The 18423-nt window shown below is 35.4% G+C and overlaps 1 protein-coding gene across 4 annotated transcripts in view; it reads left to right on the top strand.

The window, feature by feature from the left end:
- The window catches only part of ZC3H13 (zinc finger CCCH-type containing 13), a 48295-nt gene that overhangs the window by 7622 nt on the left and 22250 nt on the right, over nt 1–18423 (top strand). For all 4 annotated transcript variants that reach the window (XM_065678225.1, XM_065678223.1, XM_065678224.1 and 1 more), the window contains exons 4-9: nt 4611–4722; nt 11289–11397; nt 13556–13695; nt 14207–14367; nt 15681–15878; nt 17251–17424. In XM_065678225.1, coding sequence (XP_065534297.1) covers nt 4611–4722; nt 11289–11397; nt 13556–13695; nt 14207–14367; nt 15681–15878; nt 17251–17424 — 894 coding nt within the window. The remainder of the gene's footprint in view (nt 1–4610; nt 4723–11288; nt 11398–13555; nt 13696–14206; nt 14368–15680; nt 15879–17250; nt 17425–18423) is intronic.

The raw sequence follows: 18423 nt of genomic DNA, 5'->3' as shown, positions 1-18423 counted from the left end.
GTAAAGAACAAAAAATACAGTTTCAGCATAGTACGCCCTTGTATTAAGGCTTCACATTTTAGAAACAACTGCCCCTCATAATGCTACAGTAGTGTCAGTGTTGCCTCTAGATTACAGATGGGCATACTAAAGTATCAAAGTGTAAAGCCACAACAGGAAGGTTGGCATGAGGTTAGGGTTCTGTTTCTGTCTCTTTTTCCTAGTCTTGTGGCATACTCTCAGGGTGATCTTGGCTTGACTTGTTTGATCTTCCATTGTTTCTAAGGTGGTAGCAGCTGGGATACAAAATACATCACTGAGTTTAATGTTTCTTTCAGTGTGAAAAAAATTTTACTCTGTTCTGTACTGAATGTTCCAAATGGGAAAAATGAGTGATTTACTGGTAGAAATTAAGTTTTAAAACTTCTAGAATGTCACTTTCTCCTTGCTTTCAGTGTTTGGAACACTCAGTGTGTAGTTCTGCTTGGTCATTTGAAGAAAAGTGACATTTCTTTTAATGATTAAAGCTGTTGTTTCTACTTCACTGTCACTACTGACATTTAAGAATAACATCAGTTTCCTTCTTTTTATTGTTAACTTTTTTTACTGGGACTATATGAAAAAGTCAAAGGACAAATCTTGCTGCTTATCTGTTTGACACATTTAACATTTACGTGTTCTTAAAAAGGGTGAGGAAGCCTCTACCTGCCTTCCACATACACATAACACACACACCATAACAGACAAATGAAAAAAGCATGCTTGTATTCAAAAGATTCTGGTAATACCTCATGGCCAGGCACAGAAAAAACTGATTTATGTACATGATAAAGTGATGACAATTTCATGTCATTTAACATTACAGAGATTTTTACAAATGTTATCCAGAATTTTGAATGCAGTTTTATTGGCTTCTTGCAAGCCAAGCTCATGCTGCTTCCACAGCAGTTCAGTATTCAAGCTGTATTCTTGTTCAGGTATCTGGGACAACGTAGTGGTGGTGTGTCTACATGCATTCAGCCAGACCTGCTGGTAAAGGCAAGCGGTTTTGGTAGGACAAAGCAAGTCTTGCTGCCTTTCTGTCTTGCCCTTTCAATTTCATACCTGTCTGAAATAAATCTCACTGTTAATGGTTTTTATCTGACCATAACGCCTCCCAAAACTCAGAATCTCACGAGGCAGTAGGAAAACTTGACTCTGAAGTGTGAAGAAGACTCTTTAGTTTCAGTATAACTCTGTTTCAGCATTAATGCTGCTTCTCACAGCATGAATTTTAATCTTCCTGTTACAAAAAAGGGAACCTAGCATGTTTCAGCATGCAAACCTTTCCTGATGAGGATATTAAGAATTTGTTAATAGACCTGCCAGTCTTCCAGGCATCCAAAGTATGGAGAAACTAACAAGAAGAGAGCTGTGTGTAAACATGCTATCCCACAAGGAACTTTCCTCTCTTGCTCCACTTGTAAATTGTTGGGTAGCTGCTTGGCTGCTTCCTGATGGTTCCCTTATACCGTATACATATGTATCTATGCCATCGTAACTTCCCTTTCTTAGCCTGCCTGTCTGATCATGTTCATTCTGGATCATGAAACCATTTTTAAAACCAAACCAGCAGTGATATTGGGTAAGAACTTACAGATTTCGTGAGGTTCAAATACTATTGTATGGGAAACTGAAAAAAATGGGACAATATTTCATGAGCAATTATAATATATACATTTCACACTAATAATTGTCATTTGCTAATGCCTGCACGTGTGTGCACACAAGCATACACAGATATGCTCAAAAGGTATGTTGTAATGTGTGCCTGCTGCTGGGTAGTTACTCCTGACACTGTTAAGAGGCAAATGGAGGGACTGTTATGAACGTGTATTTCCTAACTAAGCTGCTGAACATGCAGAACTGAGCTGTTGCACAAGTAATGTGGTTTAAAATTGCTTAATGTCACTGCTTAAATTTTGAAATGATGAAATTCTGCATTTTAGGCCCTACTGAAGAAGTAAGCCCATCACAAAATATTAAGTCATTTTTTTGTTGAGTAGTTTTCTGCTTTCAGTGTACAGGTATAATGCTGTGGAGCCTTTTGTGTGAAAGGTTCTACCAGTTGCAATCTAGCCACGCATTTAACTGTAGAGGTAAAACTATAGTTACCTGTTGGAATTCAGCAGTGTGTGTTACCTGTAATAATCAAAGATCCCTTTTGGAGGGGGAGCAAGTGGAAGGTTAGGTAAAAAAGAAGCCAAATTAAAGTTGTGGTATACCTGAAAGAAAAATCAGACGAGCTTGTTTTTCTGTGCATTAAGTTAAAGTATCTGAAAACTGTTCAGATTTCTGAATAATTATTTCTTAAAATTTGACTTTTTTGGGGATTATGATGATTTTGGGGAAGAAGTGCTAGGATGGTTAACCATGACATTTTGTCCCAGTGTTCTCCTAAAGCTGAAGAAGAAAAGAACAAAACCAAACAAAAAAAAGCCCCGCTAACAAACTCCAAGCCTGAAGCTGTAGCTTTTTTCATTTCTGTGATTTCTTGGTAACTTTTGTAATCTTTAAGTAGATTTGAATAATAAGTTTTTTCTTCCTTCCCATACTGAAAAAGATACTAATTAAGGGTGAAATGGTTTCAGTGTTTTTTCACTCTAGTGTATAGCTTTTTTCTTTAAAAAAAAAAAGGTATTAAAAACCAAGTACATGAGCTGCATTCAGTGGAAGTTCTGTTGCTTTCTCTTTTAGCTACTGTTTTATATACCTGAAATTGCTCCTGTTGAGGAACCATGTTACATTAGCTTACATTTTTTGCCTTTAAAATTAATTTTCACTTTCACAAATTCAAATCCTTTGTGCCATAGCTAAGTCTTATTATAAAATAAGGCATATATTGCTACTATAATGTTTGAAAACAGTTTATTTGTTGAGGTAGCTGATGGTTGGAATGCTTCAGAGTGTTTCCATAATGCAAAGGAATTATCTTTCTAAGGTGGGTGAGGGGAAAAAAAAAAAAGCCTGAATACCTTTGCTAATTTAATACCTTTTCTAAAGTCAGATGCTTTAAAGATGATATGCATGCAAAGAAGATGACTTGTTTATATTTGTATGCTGGATATTATTTGATCCTTAGTGCTGAAAGAAGCAGTGTGCTACCATTTCATACCTTTCCTCCAGTCTAGATTGACCTGTATTTAAAACTTCATGAAGAATTAAATGTATTTAAAATGAGAGCAGTCGCTGGTCTTTTTATTCTTGGATCCTAAAACACTTAACCTTATGGCACAATTTAATGAATTAAATATTGACAACACTGCAAAAGGTGAAGTGGAAACCAGTTACTGTTTTTCAGATATGCACAGGTTGAAAATTAAATCATTAATTTAGATTTTTATATGCATAAACTGTGAAAGACAATCTATGATGTACTTACGTGACAGAGGAAGGGTGGGAGAAATGACACTTTCTAAATGGAAACCCTAATTCGGTCTGAAAAACAAGTGCAGACTTCCTAATTCAAATAGTACATATAACTTCTAATCAAGTAAGGCAGTATCAATTATCTCTTTATGATTTTTTAGTGTAAACTGATAGGTACAGATCCAACACTTTCATACATCTGTATCATGGAGGAATCTGTAGTTAACAGCTGACAGCCGTCACAGAAGTACAAAACTCAGTATCAGTCCAGTTTTATATGAAGAGAAAATTTGTTTTCTTGAACTGAAAGATCATTTGAAGCAGCTCTTATATCCATCCCCTTTGCTTAGGAACTTGTTTGAATGCAAAGGCTGTTATCTTTAAACTCATAAGGGATAAAGAACTTGTGAATACATACTAAGGTGACAAAATTACATAGATGTGGTAGGATAGGATGATCCTTTCCCTTCTCATAATACCTTTTTACAGAAAATATATGTTAACCTTACATGACTGCTAGAGTTCATCCAATATTTTGTAATGAAGTAACAAAGTAATTACGTTACTGCAAAAATGGAAAATAGAGGAGACCTCCAGGAGTGAATTTCTGGTGCATGGTCTTGCAACAGGGTTTTTCCTGTGGCAGTCTCGCTAAGGCCGTGGGAGGATGGCACTTAGAGGTCATGTTATCGCCACTTGCAGGCTTCATCTGTATTCAGAGTTGTGCTTCTGTATGACTATCATTGCTAGTCTAAAGTAATTTGACTCTGCATTAATTGTGTTTTATATATATATATATACACACACATATATATATATAAAAGATATATATTAAAATGGTGCAGCTTAGAATATGCAGAAGGCTAAAGATATCTTGAAAGACTTGGTAAGAGTGATTGTGGAACACAGTGATGGTCAGAAAAAGATTTATTCTGGATCAGATCACCTGAAACTGATCTAGAGTAGTAACCAAGTCATGTCATATACGTATACAAGTAAGTTTTCTTCTTAGAGTCAAGTTTTCCTTGATGTTCTGAAAGAGTTGGTTTTTTAGAATGCTTAAGCCCATTAGAACAAAGTAGTTTTGTTTTTTTTTATTCATCTATTTCACTTCTTGGTGGGAGGTTTAGCTTCTTTATGTATATGCTAAATAAAATGATAGCTTGTATTTGTTTAGAAATAGTCCCACAGAACTGGTTATATTATGTTTCTGTATTAAACAGGTCACCAGAAAGACCCACTGGAGATCTTCGGGAAAGAATGAAGAACAAACGTCAAGATGTTGAAGCAGAGCCACAGAAGCGAAGTACAGAGGAATCGTCCTCTCCTGTTAGGGTAAGAATGGAGTTTGCAGAACTCCAGAATCCCTCAGTAGCAATTGGGCAATGTGTCCTAGAAGCCTGATTGTGGTGACTTGTAATATTTAAAATGTTTTAATGAACTGATAATTTTGTACATAGCATGTGGCATATTTTATTATGAAGTGTCTTAACAATTGTATCATATTGCAATTTTATAGCACTTTCTGTTCTTGTGGTGCCCAAAGATTTTACAAACCCCGCAGACTAAAATGTATGGATACTGATACTTATTATTTAATAATATTGCAGACTCTGGTTATTACCAAGAAAGTGTATTAACTGTTGTTCCAATCATCCACTGTTTTTCCCCCCAGCACTTACTCATATCCATTGTTCACATGCATTCTGACTCCAGTTGTTCCAAATTTGCTTTTGATGAGACCACACAGTTACTGTTGTGCTGGTTCATTTCACCCTCCTCCTCACAGACTGATCAGCCATCCCAACTGCTCATTTTTTGGATTTTGCAAAAAATTCATCCATTGTCATTCTCATTTTTTTTAATCAGCTTTCTGCAGCCCTATACCTCTGAAATACCAGAACTTACTTATTTTTAAATCGTATTATCTGTTCCTGATGTTACAAATGGATAGGGGCAGAGTTGGTAGTGTGACCCTGAACCTGTGTAACAATAGCACCAGTGTATTCCTGCATCATGTTTTTTAAGACCATTTTCATATGAATAGCAACTAAAAATTTTTATCTGTGAAAAATCAGGTTTGCTTCTGCAGGTATTAACAGCATTCTGTTTTTTATTTCCTCTCACTCTGTTCCTACTTGCTGTATAAAATGAATTTTTATGTCAGGTGTAAAGAAATCAACAGCAGCTGCTATCATTAAATTAAGAGAATGGCTTACCTTTCAATCATGTTTTCAGTTGCTGTTAATTTATGTAAACTTTTGATCTTTTTACTCTTTTACTTGAATGTGTTTCTTTTATTTTTCTAATAGTTTGAATAAACTGTCAGTTATTGAGTACATGGTTGGTGGGAGAAGTGTTTTTGTCCAACCGTTATTAAAAATTTATCGTAACTTCTTCTGTCCAACTGAACTGTACAACTCTGATTTTGATGTAATTCTTACTTTTGGTAAGAATTCATGCTTTTATAGTGTTCTATTAATGTAATAATAAAATACTTTTAAACAACTAAAACCCAAATAAAGATGAACTTGAAGCAGGAATCAAAAAGCATCATAGAATTAGCGGGTCTGTTGAAGTACCCAAGAATTATTTACAGGGTAAGCACACTGCAGAGGAAAAAAAATTGCTCTGCTTCAATCTGATAAAACAGAAGGCTGAGGAAACCGCTGAACTTTTACATTATTTACATGGAGGTAACTTTCAAATGTGGGATATCCAAAGAAAATTTTCTGGAACAATAGATGAAGAGGGAACAGTCATCAAGAGTTGCATTGCAAAGAACCAGGATATCTAAAAGAACAGAAGACTGAACTGACTGAACTGCTAATGAAAATCTTGCTCCATCATTAGAGCTACTACTATGGTGGAGATCTAATATCTGATGTTTCCATCTCTTACTAAAGCTTTTGGGATAACAGAGGAGCTGGATAAGAAATCTTAACTTTGTTTTGAAATAATGAAAAGTAGCTTGTTCCATAAAAAGTTTCCTAATTGTTTTTTTGTTTGTTTGTTTTTTTTTTGAAAGAGCAGCACTGTTCCTGCAGGCAGAATTTGTGCTTCAGTAGTCTACTAGCATGAAATTTTAACAGAGCGTAGGGGTTAAGAAAGAACTGTTTGATACAGGTGAAACCTTAAATAGCTTCTTTTGAAACAAGGCTTTTGAGGCATATTAGATAGTCGAAGAATAGCAGGTATAATATTGTCAGATTTAGAAGCTAGCTAAGGGGAAAATTTTAGATTAATTTCAAATGATAAAGTTCAGAGGATGTTATGGTGCTTCATCTAAAGATCTATAACTTTTTAAGAATGTGAAAACAATGTTGGATATCCCTAATGTCAAATTTTACAGAAGATAAGAAAACAGTTGAGATTACTAAAGTCTGAGGAATGCCACAGAGGTTGGGGAAAGATAGTTTTTGTCAGTACAATGGCAGGTGAAACTCGGTGCTGGCAAGTGCAAGGTAATGCACAATTAAGAACATATTTAAAACAAAGAATCATGAATGAGTATTTGAAAAGTAACTGAAGCCTTCCAGTAGAAAAAGAAGTTATTGTGGACAGCTCAATAAAACTATCTGTTCAAAGTGCAGTCACAGTTGCAGAAGCAAACATTCATATATAAAAATGGAATAGAAAATGATCAATATTATGTTGTAGAAATTCATGGTCCAGTTTTATTTGAAATGCTGTTTGGTTATGATCACCTGCATGCAAGAAAATACAAAGTATTTTTGAAGTGGGCAAGGAAGTGAGAGACTGGAGAGAAAAAAGGACATGTGGCTAATGTATGTAATGTATGGTTAAGATAATGTAAATTAAATGCGTCATGTTCATACTTTATCCCAGTAGAAAGAGTGACAAATTTTAAATGATGAGGGGAAATGCTGTTTATGTTATATATGACAATTCTACCTGATTGCCAGAAGATACATTCAAAAATCTGAGTAGGTTCCACAAAAAGTTGAGACAATATAACTAGTATAAAATCATCTTAGAAGACTTTTCTTGTTCTTTGGAGATATAAGATAACTAGCACAATCTGTGTGTATTTAGGAAGAAACTTCCTGTAAGGACAGCTTATAGAATATATTCCTTATATCTTCATGTCTTGTGCTGTTATTTTCAGAGACAATATGCTGCGTTGCGTGGACAACTACGTTGAACTCAGTTGTTTCTGTATTTCTCAGATTTGTGCTCAGAATTATTTCAGCGCTGTCTGTAGTGTATCAATTACGATATCAATAAGTAGGTTCATGCTGCTACTGTATTTAGTTGGAAATTTTTATGTTGAAATTTTCTCTGTATTATGAAGACAGCTACATTGGAGTATATGAAGTATTAGCTAAAGTGTTACCTGGGAGGTGTGTGTGATTTGGGAGAAATAGTTGGAAGAACTTAATGTACATTTAGGAAAGGGTTTTTGTAAGGATTGTATATTACCTGTTTCGTATCTGTGCTCTTTATCAGTATGGCGTTTGAATAACTCTACTGGAAATGGAAGTCATAATTGTCTTCCCTCTCTGAAATGGAAACAGTACCTGTTAATTTCAGGCAAACTTCAGATTCATTTTCTTGTACATTTGTGTAGTGTGGTAGTAGTTTACACTATAAAGGTATTATACCTAGAGCAAAATAGTACCGTGCTTGCCTAAAAGATTCTATCTGTAATACTTGATAGCTTATTTTAGATTTAAAGGCATCTGTGCTTTTGAATTAGTTTATATTTCTGCTTTGTGTACATGTGCTGATAAGGCTGAAACTGAAGTTTCTGCCTTGTAAGAATTATAGGTTGTAAGAGTCTTACAAATATTCTCTCTGCTGGTGTTGGTAAAATAATACTGCTTGGCTAGAAGTATGTTTTGCCAACTGAATGAGTTCTTTTGTGCTTGGCCAGACTCCTCTGGCTGTGGTGGGAAATTCATTCAAGTAGACATCAAGTCTTGTGCTGTAGGCTGCTGATCATATCTTATGGGGTGTGGAACTTCAACTTAAGTAGATGTTAAGTTAAATAAAATCTTAGCCATAATGTCATGGTTTTTTTGTTTTGTTTTTTTTTTTCCTAAGTAGCATTTCTTCTGAATGTCAAATTAACTGATAATTAAACTGTAATCATCTAGCACATATAAATAGTTTAACTGTGAGCACATACCTGAGAACAGCAAGATAAGGTCTACTAACTTGTTTACTCTTAGGACAATCCACAACTTCTTTATTTTATATATTTTTTAATAAATATATTATTGTGAAAGGTTATTATTTCTTGCGTAGTAAATGGGTTTTTTCAGAGTCTGCAGAAAAATAGTTCACAAGTGCGGTTAAATTTGATGCAGCGTCTTCAAGTACAAGTCAGAGACATTCTGCTGGCCTTTGGAGCTTGACTTACTTTATTCTTGGCTTACTAAGGGAGAGACAAAAAGACCTCTGTGAAGTACAAGCAGGTCTATATGAAGGAAATATTTCCTGTAGTGTGAGGGAATTAAATGTGTTGTAAGTGGGACAAGTACAATGGAAGGAATACCTTGAAGATTTTTGCAATGAGAAAATTCAAATATGTCTTCTAAACCATAATAATTTAAATTCTAGATTTGTGACCCCAGGACTGAATACTCAATTTCTAAACTGAGATATGTTTTTCAAGATGCAGTGTTACCAGAATCTTTCTCCTGGCAAATAAACTTAAGTCATTTAGTGTATAAATGGGCTCGGATCAAGTTGTCCAGACTTGTAAAATAGCATGCTTGCATAAAAATTGTCTATTCCCTTCCCCTATATTCAGTAATTCAATAAAATTCCTTTCATAGATGTTTTTGCTCTCAGTTCTTCTGTAGAAGTATAATTGTGCCACTACTGAACCACTCCACTGAAAGGAGAAAATACAGGTTGTTTCTAGATGCTTGTGTTTGGTTGTAAGTTTGGAGATGTAGGCAACATGTAACCAGTACTACACCGGTTGTGTAGGATTGTGTAGTATAAAATGTGTATTTCAGTTTGCTAGTAAAAAGTAGTGTTGGACTAACAGAAACTAGTGTTTGTATTTCAGAAATTGTTTATTGTTTGTTTATATTGTACGAGTTGGAGTATAGAGTGGAAGTACACAGTTTAATATAACAGATGCAGTCTTTCAAAGAGGGCAGTTTAGAAATCTTAAGATACTCTAAGAAAATAAAAGTGTTTGCAGGGCAGGCTTTTTGATGAAGTTAAGGTTTTCCAATGTCATTAGAGGAATTTTCTTTTAAAGTATCTTGCTTTGTATAGTACAGTTCTTGCTCTTAGACTGAAATGTCTTTAGTACATCTTGTGGTGATGGCTTAGGTGATGTCAGTAACCAACACTACTTGAGAGGTTAGCGTCTTGTGCATCATTTTAGAGATCCTGTTATGAAATGGAGAAACCTCTCTTTCTCCTCCCCCCACCTTTTTTTTCCTTATTCTACAAGCTGCTTTAAATTAAATATGACACAAATTAGTTCTTTACTGTGAAACTCCTTTGTCTTACATAGTGACTGATTGCTTCTGAGCCTTTGAATATGGTACACTGAATGCATCAAGATGAGAGGCTTGAGAATAACTGTGTGCTGAAGCATCTGGTTTAGTTCACTAGGTAAAATAAATACAGTACTTGTTCTGTCATCATATCATTAAGCTAGAGATAAGATTTTAACAGTGAGTAAAAAGGAATAGTAGTTGAATTTTACTTACTTGGGAGTGACTATCCATAAGCTTATGTTATTTCCTTACTGTATTTCTAAGGTGATGTTAAGGATTGAAATTAAGTAAAAAATTTAAGTCTCAGTAAGAGATAGCTAATGAAATTCTCAGGCATCTCCTTCTCTTGGTATAAAAGCAAAGGTTTCTACGTATCAACACTGAAGAATCCCCAAAAGGCAAAAGAAGGCACTATGGGAGGTGAGAACAAAAGGGATATGGAACAGACTTTCATTATTTGCTCTTTCTGGTTTCCTACTTAGTAAATTAACCTGAGATACTTCTAAGCTTGAATGTTCTTTTAGAATTTTTTTTTTTTTTTTGGCAAATAGTGAAAAACTTTGTCCTGTGCTCTACTTTATCCCAGGTAGATTATTTAAGGAATGTCACTTCAGCAGTGGCAATGATGTATTTATGTATCGATTACTACTGGAATTTAGCTGGGGGGAAAGAACAGCACGGGTTCAGTTACCTTTTGAAATTTCTTTCCAGTAAGAACAGTCTTTGGCTTCCTTAGGAGTCCACAGGACCATCTGCCACATGCAAAATGGTGCTGCTGCAGTAGTTTGACTTGTTTAATAGCTCAGGGCCAGTGAAAGTTCAAATACAAAGTTACCAACAAAACTTGATTCCAGTGTGCTGCTTTAGCCTTTTTCTTCCCCTCATTCCTTCTGCCAGTGAAGGGTCTCTGGGTTTTTTATTATTTATTATTTTCCCAAATTCTTTATCCTGTGGAGAGTTAGATGGTTCAGCTTCTGAGGCTCATCTGCCTTGCTTATAAGTATTCTTATTTACAGCTGAGAACTTTCACTCAAGCTGGTAAAATTATACTCTTCCGATGTTTGTTAAGCTATCAGCTCAAGAACCTGATCTGTTCTTTCAGTTTCTGTTTTAAACTTTGTTCTCTGATACATGCTTGTTGCTTGCCCTGCCCTTAAACCTTCTTACTTTATGAAACCTTTCTTCTCTTTTCCCCACCTGCTGTTTGCATACTGATTATTTGAAATTGCATTTGATCATGTTGCCTGTGGAATCTCTGCTTATTTAAGAAGGTATTTGTTCAGCAGGCTAAAGGGAGAAATACTTTTTGAACTATAAAAAAAACCCAGCCAAAATGCCATGTAAAATATACCTTCTTCAGTCTTCTTTTAAAATAAAAAAGTTTACTCTAATGCTGCATTTTTCCCCTTATAGAAAGAGTCTTCACGAGGAAGACACAGGGAAAAAGAGGATATCAAAATTACAAAAGAGAGAACACCAGAAAGTGAAGAGGAAAATGGGGATTGGGAAACAAATAGAGAAGGTAAGTGTAATGAAATGAATGGTCCCTCTACAACTCAATGAATTACAAGATTACTGGGCTGTATGTAAAGTAACATGTTTGAAAATTTGGTGTCTAAACATAATACTTTTATGCAGTAGCCATTAATTTTTAGTTTTGGAGGTGAGCAAAGAAGCAGTCTTTGCTTTGTAGTTCGACTGCTACAGTGCTAAAACCAACTTATTTTAAAAACGCGTGCTTTTTTTCACTTTTAAAGACTCCTTAGACAACAAGAAACTTGGCCATAGGCTACTCTATAGCGGAACCTTTCACATTTAGATCACTAGTTGAATCCAAGTTACATCCAAAGTAATTTCAGAATTGAGCAGTCTGAGGAGAGAGAATAACTCCTTTGAATTAAAAAATCAACAGGGTTTTGTTGCATAATTTGTAATGGCGTAGACTGTCTCATTAACAAGGGCTTCATTGGATGAGTATAACAACAGCTCAACAGTTGAAGGTAGCAATCTGAAAACACTCCAGGAATGGTAGGAGTCTTGCATTATCTTCTGTCCTCATTTTTCTCGTGTATGGGCTTTTTTGTTTTGTTTAGTGGTTAAAAGCTGATTTTATTGTCCTTGTTTATAGTACTTGTCTGCTTGAGGAAAAGACTGTCTATTTCCTCCTGAGTTTCACTTTTGTTAGAGACCAAGCTCACCTGACAGTGAAATTATGGCTAGTTCTAATGAACTGTAGTATTTGTGTAGTTTTGTGTCAGTGCGTCAGTAGTTACAATATTGCAATAGAAGATGAGAATCCTGATCCATTCTAAGTGAATTCACATGTAGTGAAGGTGTTTGCAATAAAGTATGCTGCAAGTTGTTTTTGGGATGAAGCTCCTCTGTAAATTTCATTAAGTAGGTGACTTTAGCATGTGAGGTAAGTGTTGCAAATGTTGTTTTGCATGTCACAGTACATGAATAGAAGCTGTGATATATTTTCACTCCTTTCAAAATTTTCTTTTCAGCATGATTTAAGAAACAGCAGACTATGACATGTATACATGGAAGTAGAATCTTAAGTCAAAAAAGTTTGGAACATAGAACCCTCAAGTTTTATATAAATACATAGTATAAATGTCTGAAGTTCTACACATTGAGGCTTTCATCTTGAAAACTATGTTTTATCAAAATAATGTTGATTGTAGCTATATGGCTGAAGTAGAATTACCATCTGTTAGGTTCTACTGTGTGCTGTATAAGCAGGTAGATGGACTGGGAAAGAAATTATGCTGTTGGGAACTGCCCCTCTCTGTAAGCTGTTCCCATGCCTTTTTGGAACATAAAGGGCATTTGTAGACTGAGTTCAGTTATTGCAGAATCTTTTATATAGTTCCTGTACATAGGAGGGGGAGTGAAAGCTAATAACTTCTTAATGAAGTCATCTTTTCTCTGACAGTTATTTTCCTAAAGTACTTTTTGAGCATTAAACTAAAATAGCCTTATAATAAGAAATGCAAACGGAGTGAGTAAATTGCTTTAATTTTCAGTAAGATTTCAGTTGCAAAGCTTGAAGCATGATATTAACTAGCCATGACCTAATGAAAGAGTGAGAGAAATAGCACCTTTTCTGATACGGAAATCAAACAGTAATAATGTTTTAAGACAGAAATACTCTTCTAGTGTGCATTAATCCAGTAAGAGAGGTTATACAGACTTCTTATTTTAAATTCAATTTGTAGATATAATCAAGTGTATCAATTGATTTGCAAGATACTCTATGACACAAAGCGCTCTAGTATCATGCTTCAGTACCTAGATCTTTTTCATATGAGATTTCCCAGTTAAGTAGTGCTCTGCATATTTTTGGATTTCATGAAGATATACTCCTTTTTGTTATTTAAATATAGATAAATGGTTTACTGAGTTTTCCTTGCTAACTGAGCTTAATTGATGCAAGTCTCTGAAGTTAAGGTGTTTTTGTTAATGGAGTTTAAAAACTTAACTGCAGTTTCTGTGGAACTAACTGGATTTTTTTTCAAGTTTACATGCATAATTAAAGAGATTGGTCTTAGCTTCATTAATCCATTCATGCAGTGCTTAAAAGTCACTGAAATATTTGTGTTGCATCCAATATGCTAATTATTATTATTTCATATGTAATTGTTTACTAATCTATTTACTTTTTTTTTATAATAAAGACTCTGATAATGGAGATGTTAATTATGATTATGATCATGAGCTGTCTTTGGAAATGAAGCGCCAAAAGATTCAGAGAGAACTCATGAAGTTGGAGCAGGAAAATATGGAGAAACGAGAGGATATAGTCATTAAAAAAGAGGTTTGTATTCTGTCAATGTGAAATTAAAAATAAAAATTCAGGAGCCACTTCATAGCCTTCTAATTGTTTCCTGGAATACTTAAGCTTCCTGGGCTACAAATGCATTATTGTATTACATAGTAGTAAATAACTGGTGCATCTGTAACTTAATATGGGACTTGGATGTTAGTTGTGGGAATCTGGTCAATCATCCAGCACCATAACCAAGTGTTCTGCTTTATGAAGTCTGCTATTAAATGAGTAGGACAAACTTGAATGCTTACTGGCACGTACTGATTTTAAACTTTGAATTACAGTTTTTGTGATATATTAGAGAGTGCATCATCTTATCTGCCCCCATCCTTTTCCCGTCATCTTCCTTTTATGATGTTCTCTGAAAATGATAGTTTATTTGAGGTAGATGTGTACATGGTTAAGATCTCAGATGTAGGCTGTTACTGAATTTATGTATTTGACACATACAGTCAAGCTCTTGAACATCAGTATCAGTTAATATATTCTTTTCTTCAAGATTTCTCCAGAGGTGGTTAGATCTAAGTTATCACCGTCGCCATCACCAAGAAAGTCTAGCAAATCTCCAAAACGAAGATCCAGTCCCAAATCATCATCTTCAGCTAGTAAGAAAGAGAAGAAAACATCTACTGTATCTTCCCCACTCCTGGATCAGCAGAGGTCAGTATGTAAATGCATCTTGCGAGAAAAGTGAAAGGAGAGAACCACGGTGATTTTTATTACTGGGTTTTTCATAAATAATTTGGGGTTTCATTATCCTTGCTTTCAGGACTTTTGATTCTGTAACTTCAGGGGAATTTCTCTAAATTGTGCACTGTGAATCATCTTATGCAGAAAGCTGTTACATTAATATAGCTACCAGTTGATTAATTTCAAGGTTTACAAGCAAACCTTTTCTCTCTGAATGTCCAGAATCTCTTGAGAGGTGATGAGGAAATATAAACCATTTAAAAAGTGGGAAAGCAGTTTTCTTTTGAGACTCTGCAGCCTGTGAAGTGGCTTTTCTAGACTGAAGTGAAACTTCTATAATTTGACTACCTGCACATTCTGTTGGTATTGCATATTGCTGTTCAAGAAATAATGTTTGACTTTCAAGGCAGGAAATTTTTCAGAATTCAGGAGGGGGAAAGGAAATGGGGGATGTGAAGGGAGGGGAAAACGCACGGACAAGGTACGTGAAAATCACAAGAAGTTTGAACTGGGTACCTTGCCACAAAAGTCAATCTCCAAAACCTGTTTCTAAGTGATTGCTGGCTGCAGGACCTTTTGAATGATGCAGCACATAGATAAGAAAGAAATTACTGTAGCAGAGTAAGCAGACACATTTGTATTTGCTAAGCAGAAATCCCCTTTAAAACAGGGACAAAACAATGTTGTTTCTGCTATGAGAATGTACAGCATGGGGTAGTATGCTGCTGACATTCAGTATGTAGTGGTATCTAGTTCATAGGGTTTATGTCAGTGGTAGTTTATATGAAAAAATATATACCATTTCATATCATGGGATGCATAGTCAAAAATATTCTTTATCCTGTGTCAGGTAGTTAACATCAAATTCAAGACATGAGTTGATAGGTCATTTTGTTTATGTGATTGGGGTTTTGCATTGCAGACATGGGAGTCTAAACAGACAAGACGCTTTACTGAATTCTCGTTCTCTGTGTGCAGTTCATGCAAGGGCATTTTAACTTTGAAAACTAGATCTGTCTGAACAGGAGCAATTCCCATTTTTGTTCACTTGCTTCAGGAATAAAGGTTATAAATGGAAGAGCTCAATGTGAATTTTTACCATCTACATTCACCCTTCAGTCAAGTAGAATTATTGACCACCACTTTGCTAATGGAGTGGTGAATCCCATCCTAAAAGCTTCAAGGCCCTTTACATTATAACTTTCCTGACAGCATCTGAGAAATCGTTGTTTGAAGTAGTTGGCAGTCCTTCATTTTTCTTCCCCCTGTTAATCTATCTATAGGAGTTCTAAAAGTAACCAGAGTAAAAAGAAAGGCCCCCGTACCCCTAGTCCTCCTCCTCCAGTACAAGAGGAAACTCCCCTGGGGAAGAAACACAAAGAAAAACATAAAGCAAAAGAGCGTTCAGAAGAAAAGGCAAGGGAGGTGAAAGAAAGAGGCCGTGACTTTGAAAGGCATAAGGAGAAAAAAGAGAAGCAGAGGTAAGTTATGTTGCATTATTAGCTTTTAACATTAATGTAACCTTGCTTTTAAGGTTATCTTTCATAGAACACTGAGTATTAAGAGATTTATACTTGCTTTGCCAACAACCTTTTTGGTACTCATTAAGTATTTTAAGTGTGCTATATAGATGTATTGATGGACTAATTAACAGATTGGTAGGTTTTAATTATATAACTTAGTAAGTTTGTAAAATACCATTTTGAAAGATCCATTACTTCTCAGGAACTGGACTTTCACCAGTGGAGCAATTAATTTGCCAAAATCTTTATCAAAGTATTCACTTGTCCTCTTGCCTGCTCTTCTGAAATCTTAAAGGACTATTATCTTTCTAATTTGGCACTGGAAGGTTTAAACTCTACCTGATATTCAGTAGGTTAAAAGTGTTTCTGAAGTAGTTAAAGACTACTGTGATTTTAGAATTACTTTGCTTTTGCACATATATATATGTGTGTGTATATATATATAGCAAATGGTGGAATAATATGTTATTTTCTGAAGCATGTGTCCATTTAAGTTGAAAAATACAAAATCTGCATTTTAAGTTCTGTATTCCCTTGATGAAAATATGGTACATGTTCATGTTTACTTTGTAACTGGCATAACAAAGGAGTGGAAGACCAGTAGATGTGTATTTTTAATTGATTAAATAAATTATATCACACTTAGTTTAGACTGTATTGTTTCCCCTCATGCTTATACACTCCCATTACTGGAAGGAGTTCATAAGCAGTAGAAAAGAACATTCTAGGTAGTGCTGGAAGGATCAAGAGAGTACTTGGCTTATTATTGTACTATAATCAGGTATTGCTGTGGTGACTGCAGCTTTTTATTTCAGTGCTGGTTTTTTGTCTTTTTTTTTTTCCAAAATAATAAAAATTAGGAAAGGTTCATCAAGTCTTCATCATATACAGTAAGTGAAATAGTTGGGGGTTCTGACAGATCCCTTTGATTCATTTGCAGCTGTGATTAGTGTTTGAAAATGTCTGTGAGCTTGAGGCTCCTAAATAAAGTTATGATATTGCACAATTTTTTTTTAATAGAGTAGCAAGATAATTCTATATGGATAGGAATTCTGTTTCATGGACACATGAAATACTGGGTATAATTATGAGAATATAATTTTGGATTTACCATATTCTAGTTTTGTATTTTACAGTTTAGTAATTATCAAGAAATTCAGTGCATGTCTTGCATTCTTGAGTTTTGCTAGATTAATCTCATATGTAAAATTATGGGTGGAATATATGTTTCTATAAGTTTGTTCTTGATCTTGTAAGGACAGGTTCTCTCTTGGAGTTGTAGTAGCGCCATATTATACCTGTTAAACAAGCTGCTGTTTATGTTTCCCAGGGATGCCTCTGAAAGCTCCCATAGACAGAAGCGTTCTCCTAGTCCTGCAGATCATTCTGGCAGTAATTCTTCCCCTTCCAGGGAGTATTCACCACCTGCTTCAAGGCGAAGACAAACCTCCCGAGCTCCAGCCAAGTCAGCCACTCACAAGCATAACTTCTCACCGTCTCGCAGGTGGGAGGTCAATTGCATGGGTTTTGTTTCCATGAATAGTTGTAATTTAGAAACTTCCTCTGTTGGTTTGTGTGTCTGTTGTGAATATGTCTGTGCCTCAAACACCTGAACTCTGAAAATTCTGGGTTTGTTGGTTTTTGTTGGTTTTTTTTGCCAAGTTAATACACTGAGAATACCTGTGTTGTCAAGAATACAAGTCATGGTGCAGGCTTCCATTTAGCACTCCCTCTCATATGTTTTGGCTTCAGGGGGAGCTTCAAAAGTCTGATATGAGGCATAGCCTCTAAACTTTTTATTTCTCACCTTCCCCCTCCATAAAAAGTAGAAAATGTGAGAAGTTTTCCATCTTGGAGATGAGGAAGGAGAAGGGTTTCTCTGCTCTGAAATGGGTAAGGTGATACACGGATCCTGGCTCTACACATCTTTCCTGAAAAGCAAACACAATTGGCTAAACAGTGCAGTACATGGACAGTTTCAGAGACCCTTCTTTCAGGAAGCTTCAGGGAAATGATCATCCTGCCAGTTCTAGGGGCCTTGGAAAAAAAACCTTTTACCACCCATTAAAAAGGAAGGAGGAGACTTCTTATTTTGGTCTGAAGAAGTCTGTAAGCTCAGGTTTAGAATGGCAGTGCTAAATACTACTGCAGTCCTATGTTTGTATAATGGAGAGGGAAGCATCCTTATTTTCGGCACTTCTGTTGAAGGATGGGAGGAAGACACAATGTTGTATTGCTTTAATCTAAATGTCACTGATGGACATTTTCTTTAAATTAGATTGGGTATAGGGAAGGGTGCTGCAGAAAAATTACGTACTCAGTCAGAGATCAGTGTGATCAGACAAAAGTCGTTTAATACAAAGCATCTAACCTTTTTATACTGTTGTGTGCATCTGCTTACAATAGCTTGCAGTATTATAATCGGATACATATTCTTGTAACACACAGCAACTGCGGTTACATATACAGTAGCTCACTGTATTATATTTGGATACATCTACAA

The sequence above is a fragment of the Lathamus discolor genome, chromosome 4, assembly GCF_037157495.1.
Source record: "Lathamus discolor isolate bLatDis1 chromosome 4, bLatDis1.hap1, whole genome shotgun sequence".
In the NCBI taxonomy this organism is placed as follows: domain Eukaryota; kingdom Metazoa; phylum Chordata; class Aves; order Psittaciformes; family Psittacidae; genus Lathamus; species Lathamus discolor.
This window is presented reverse-complemented; position numbering and strand designations above follow the sequence as displayed.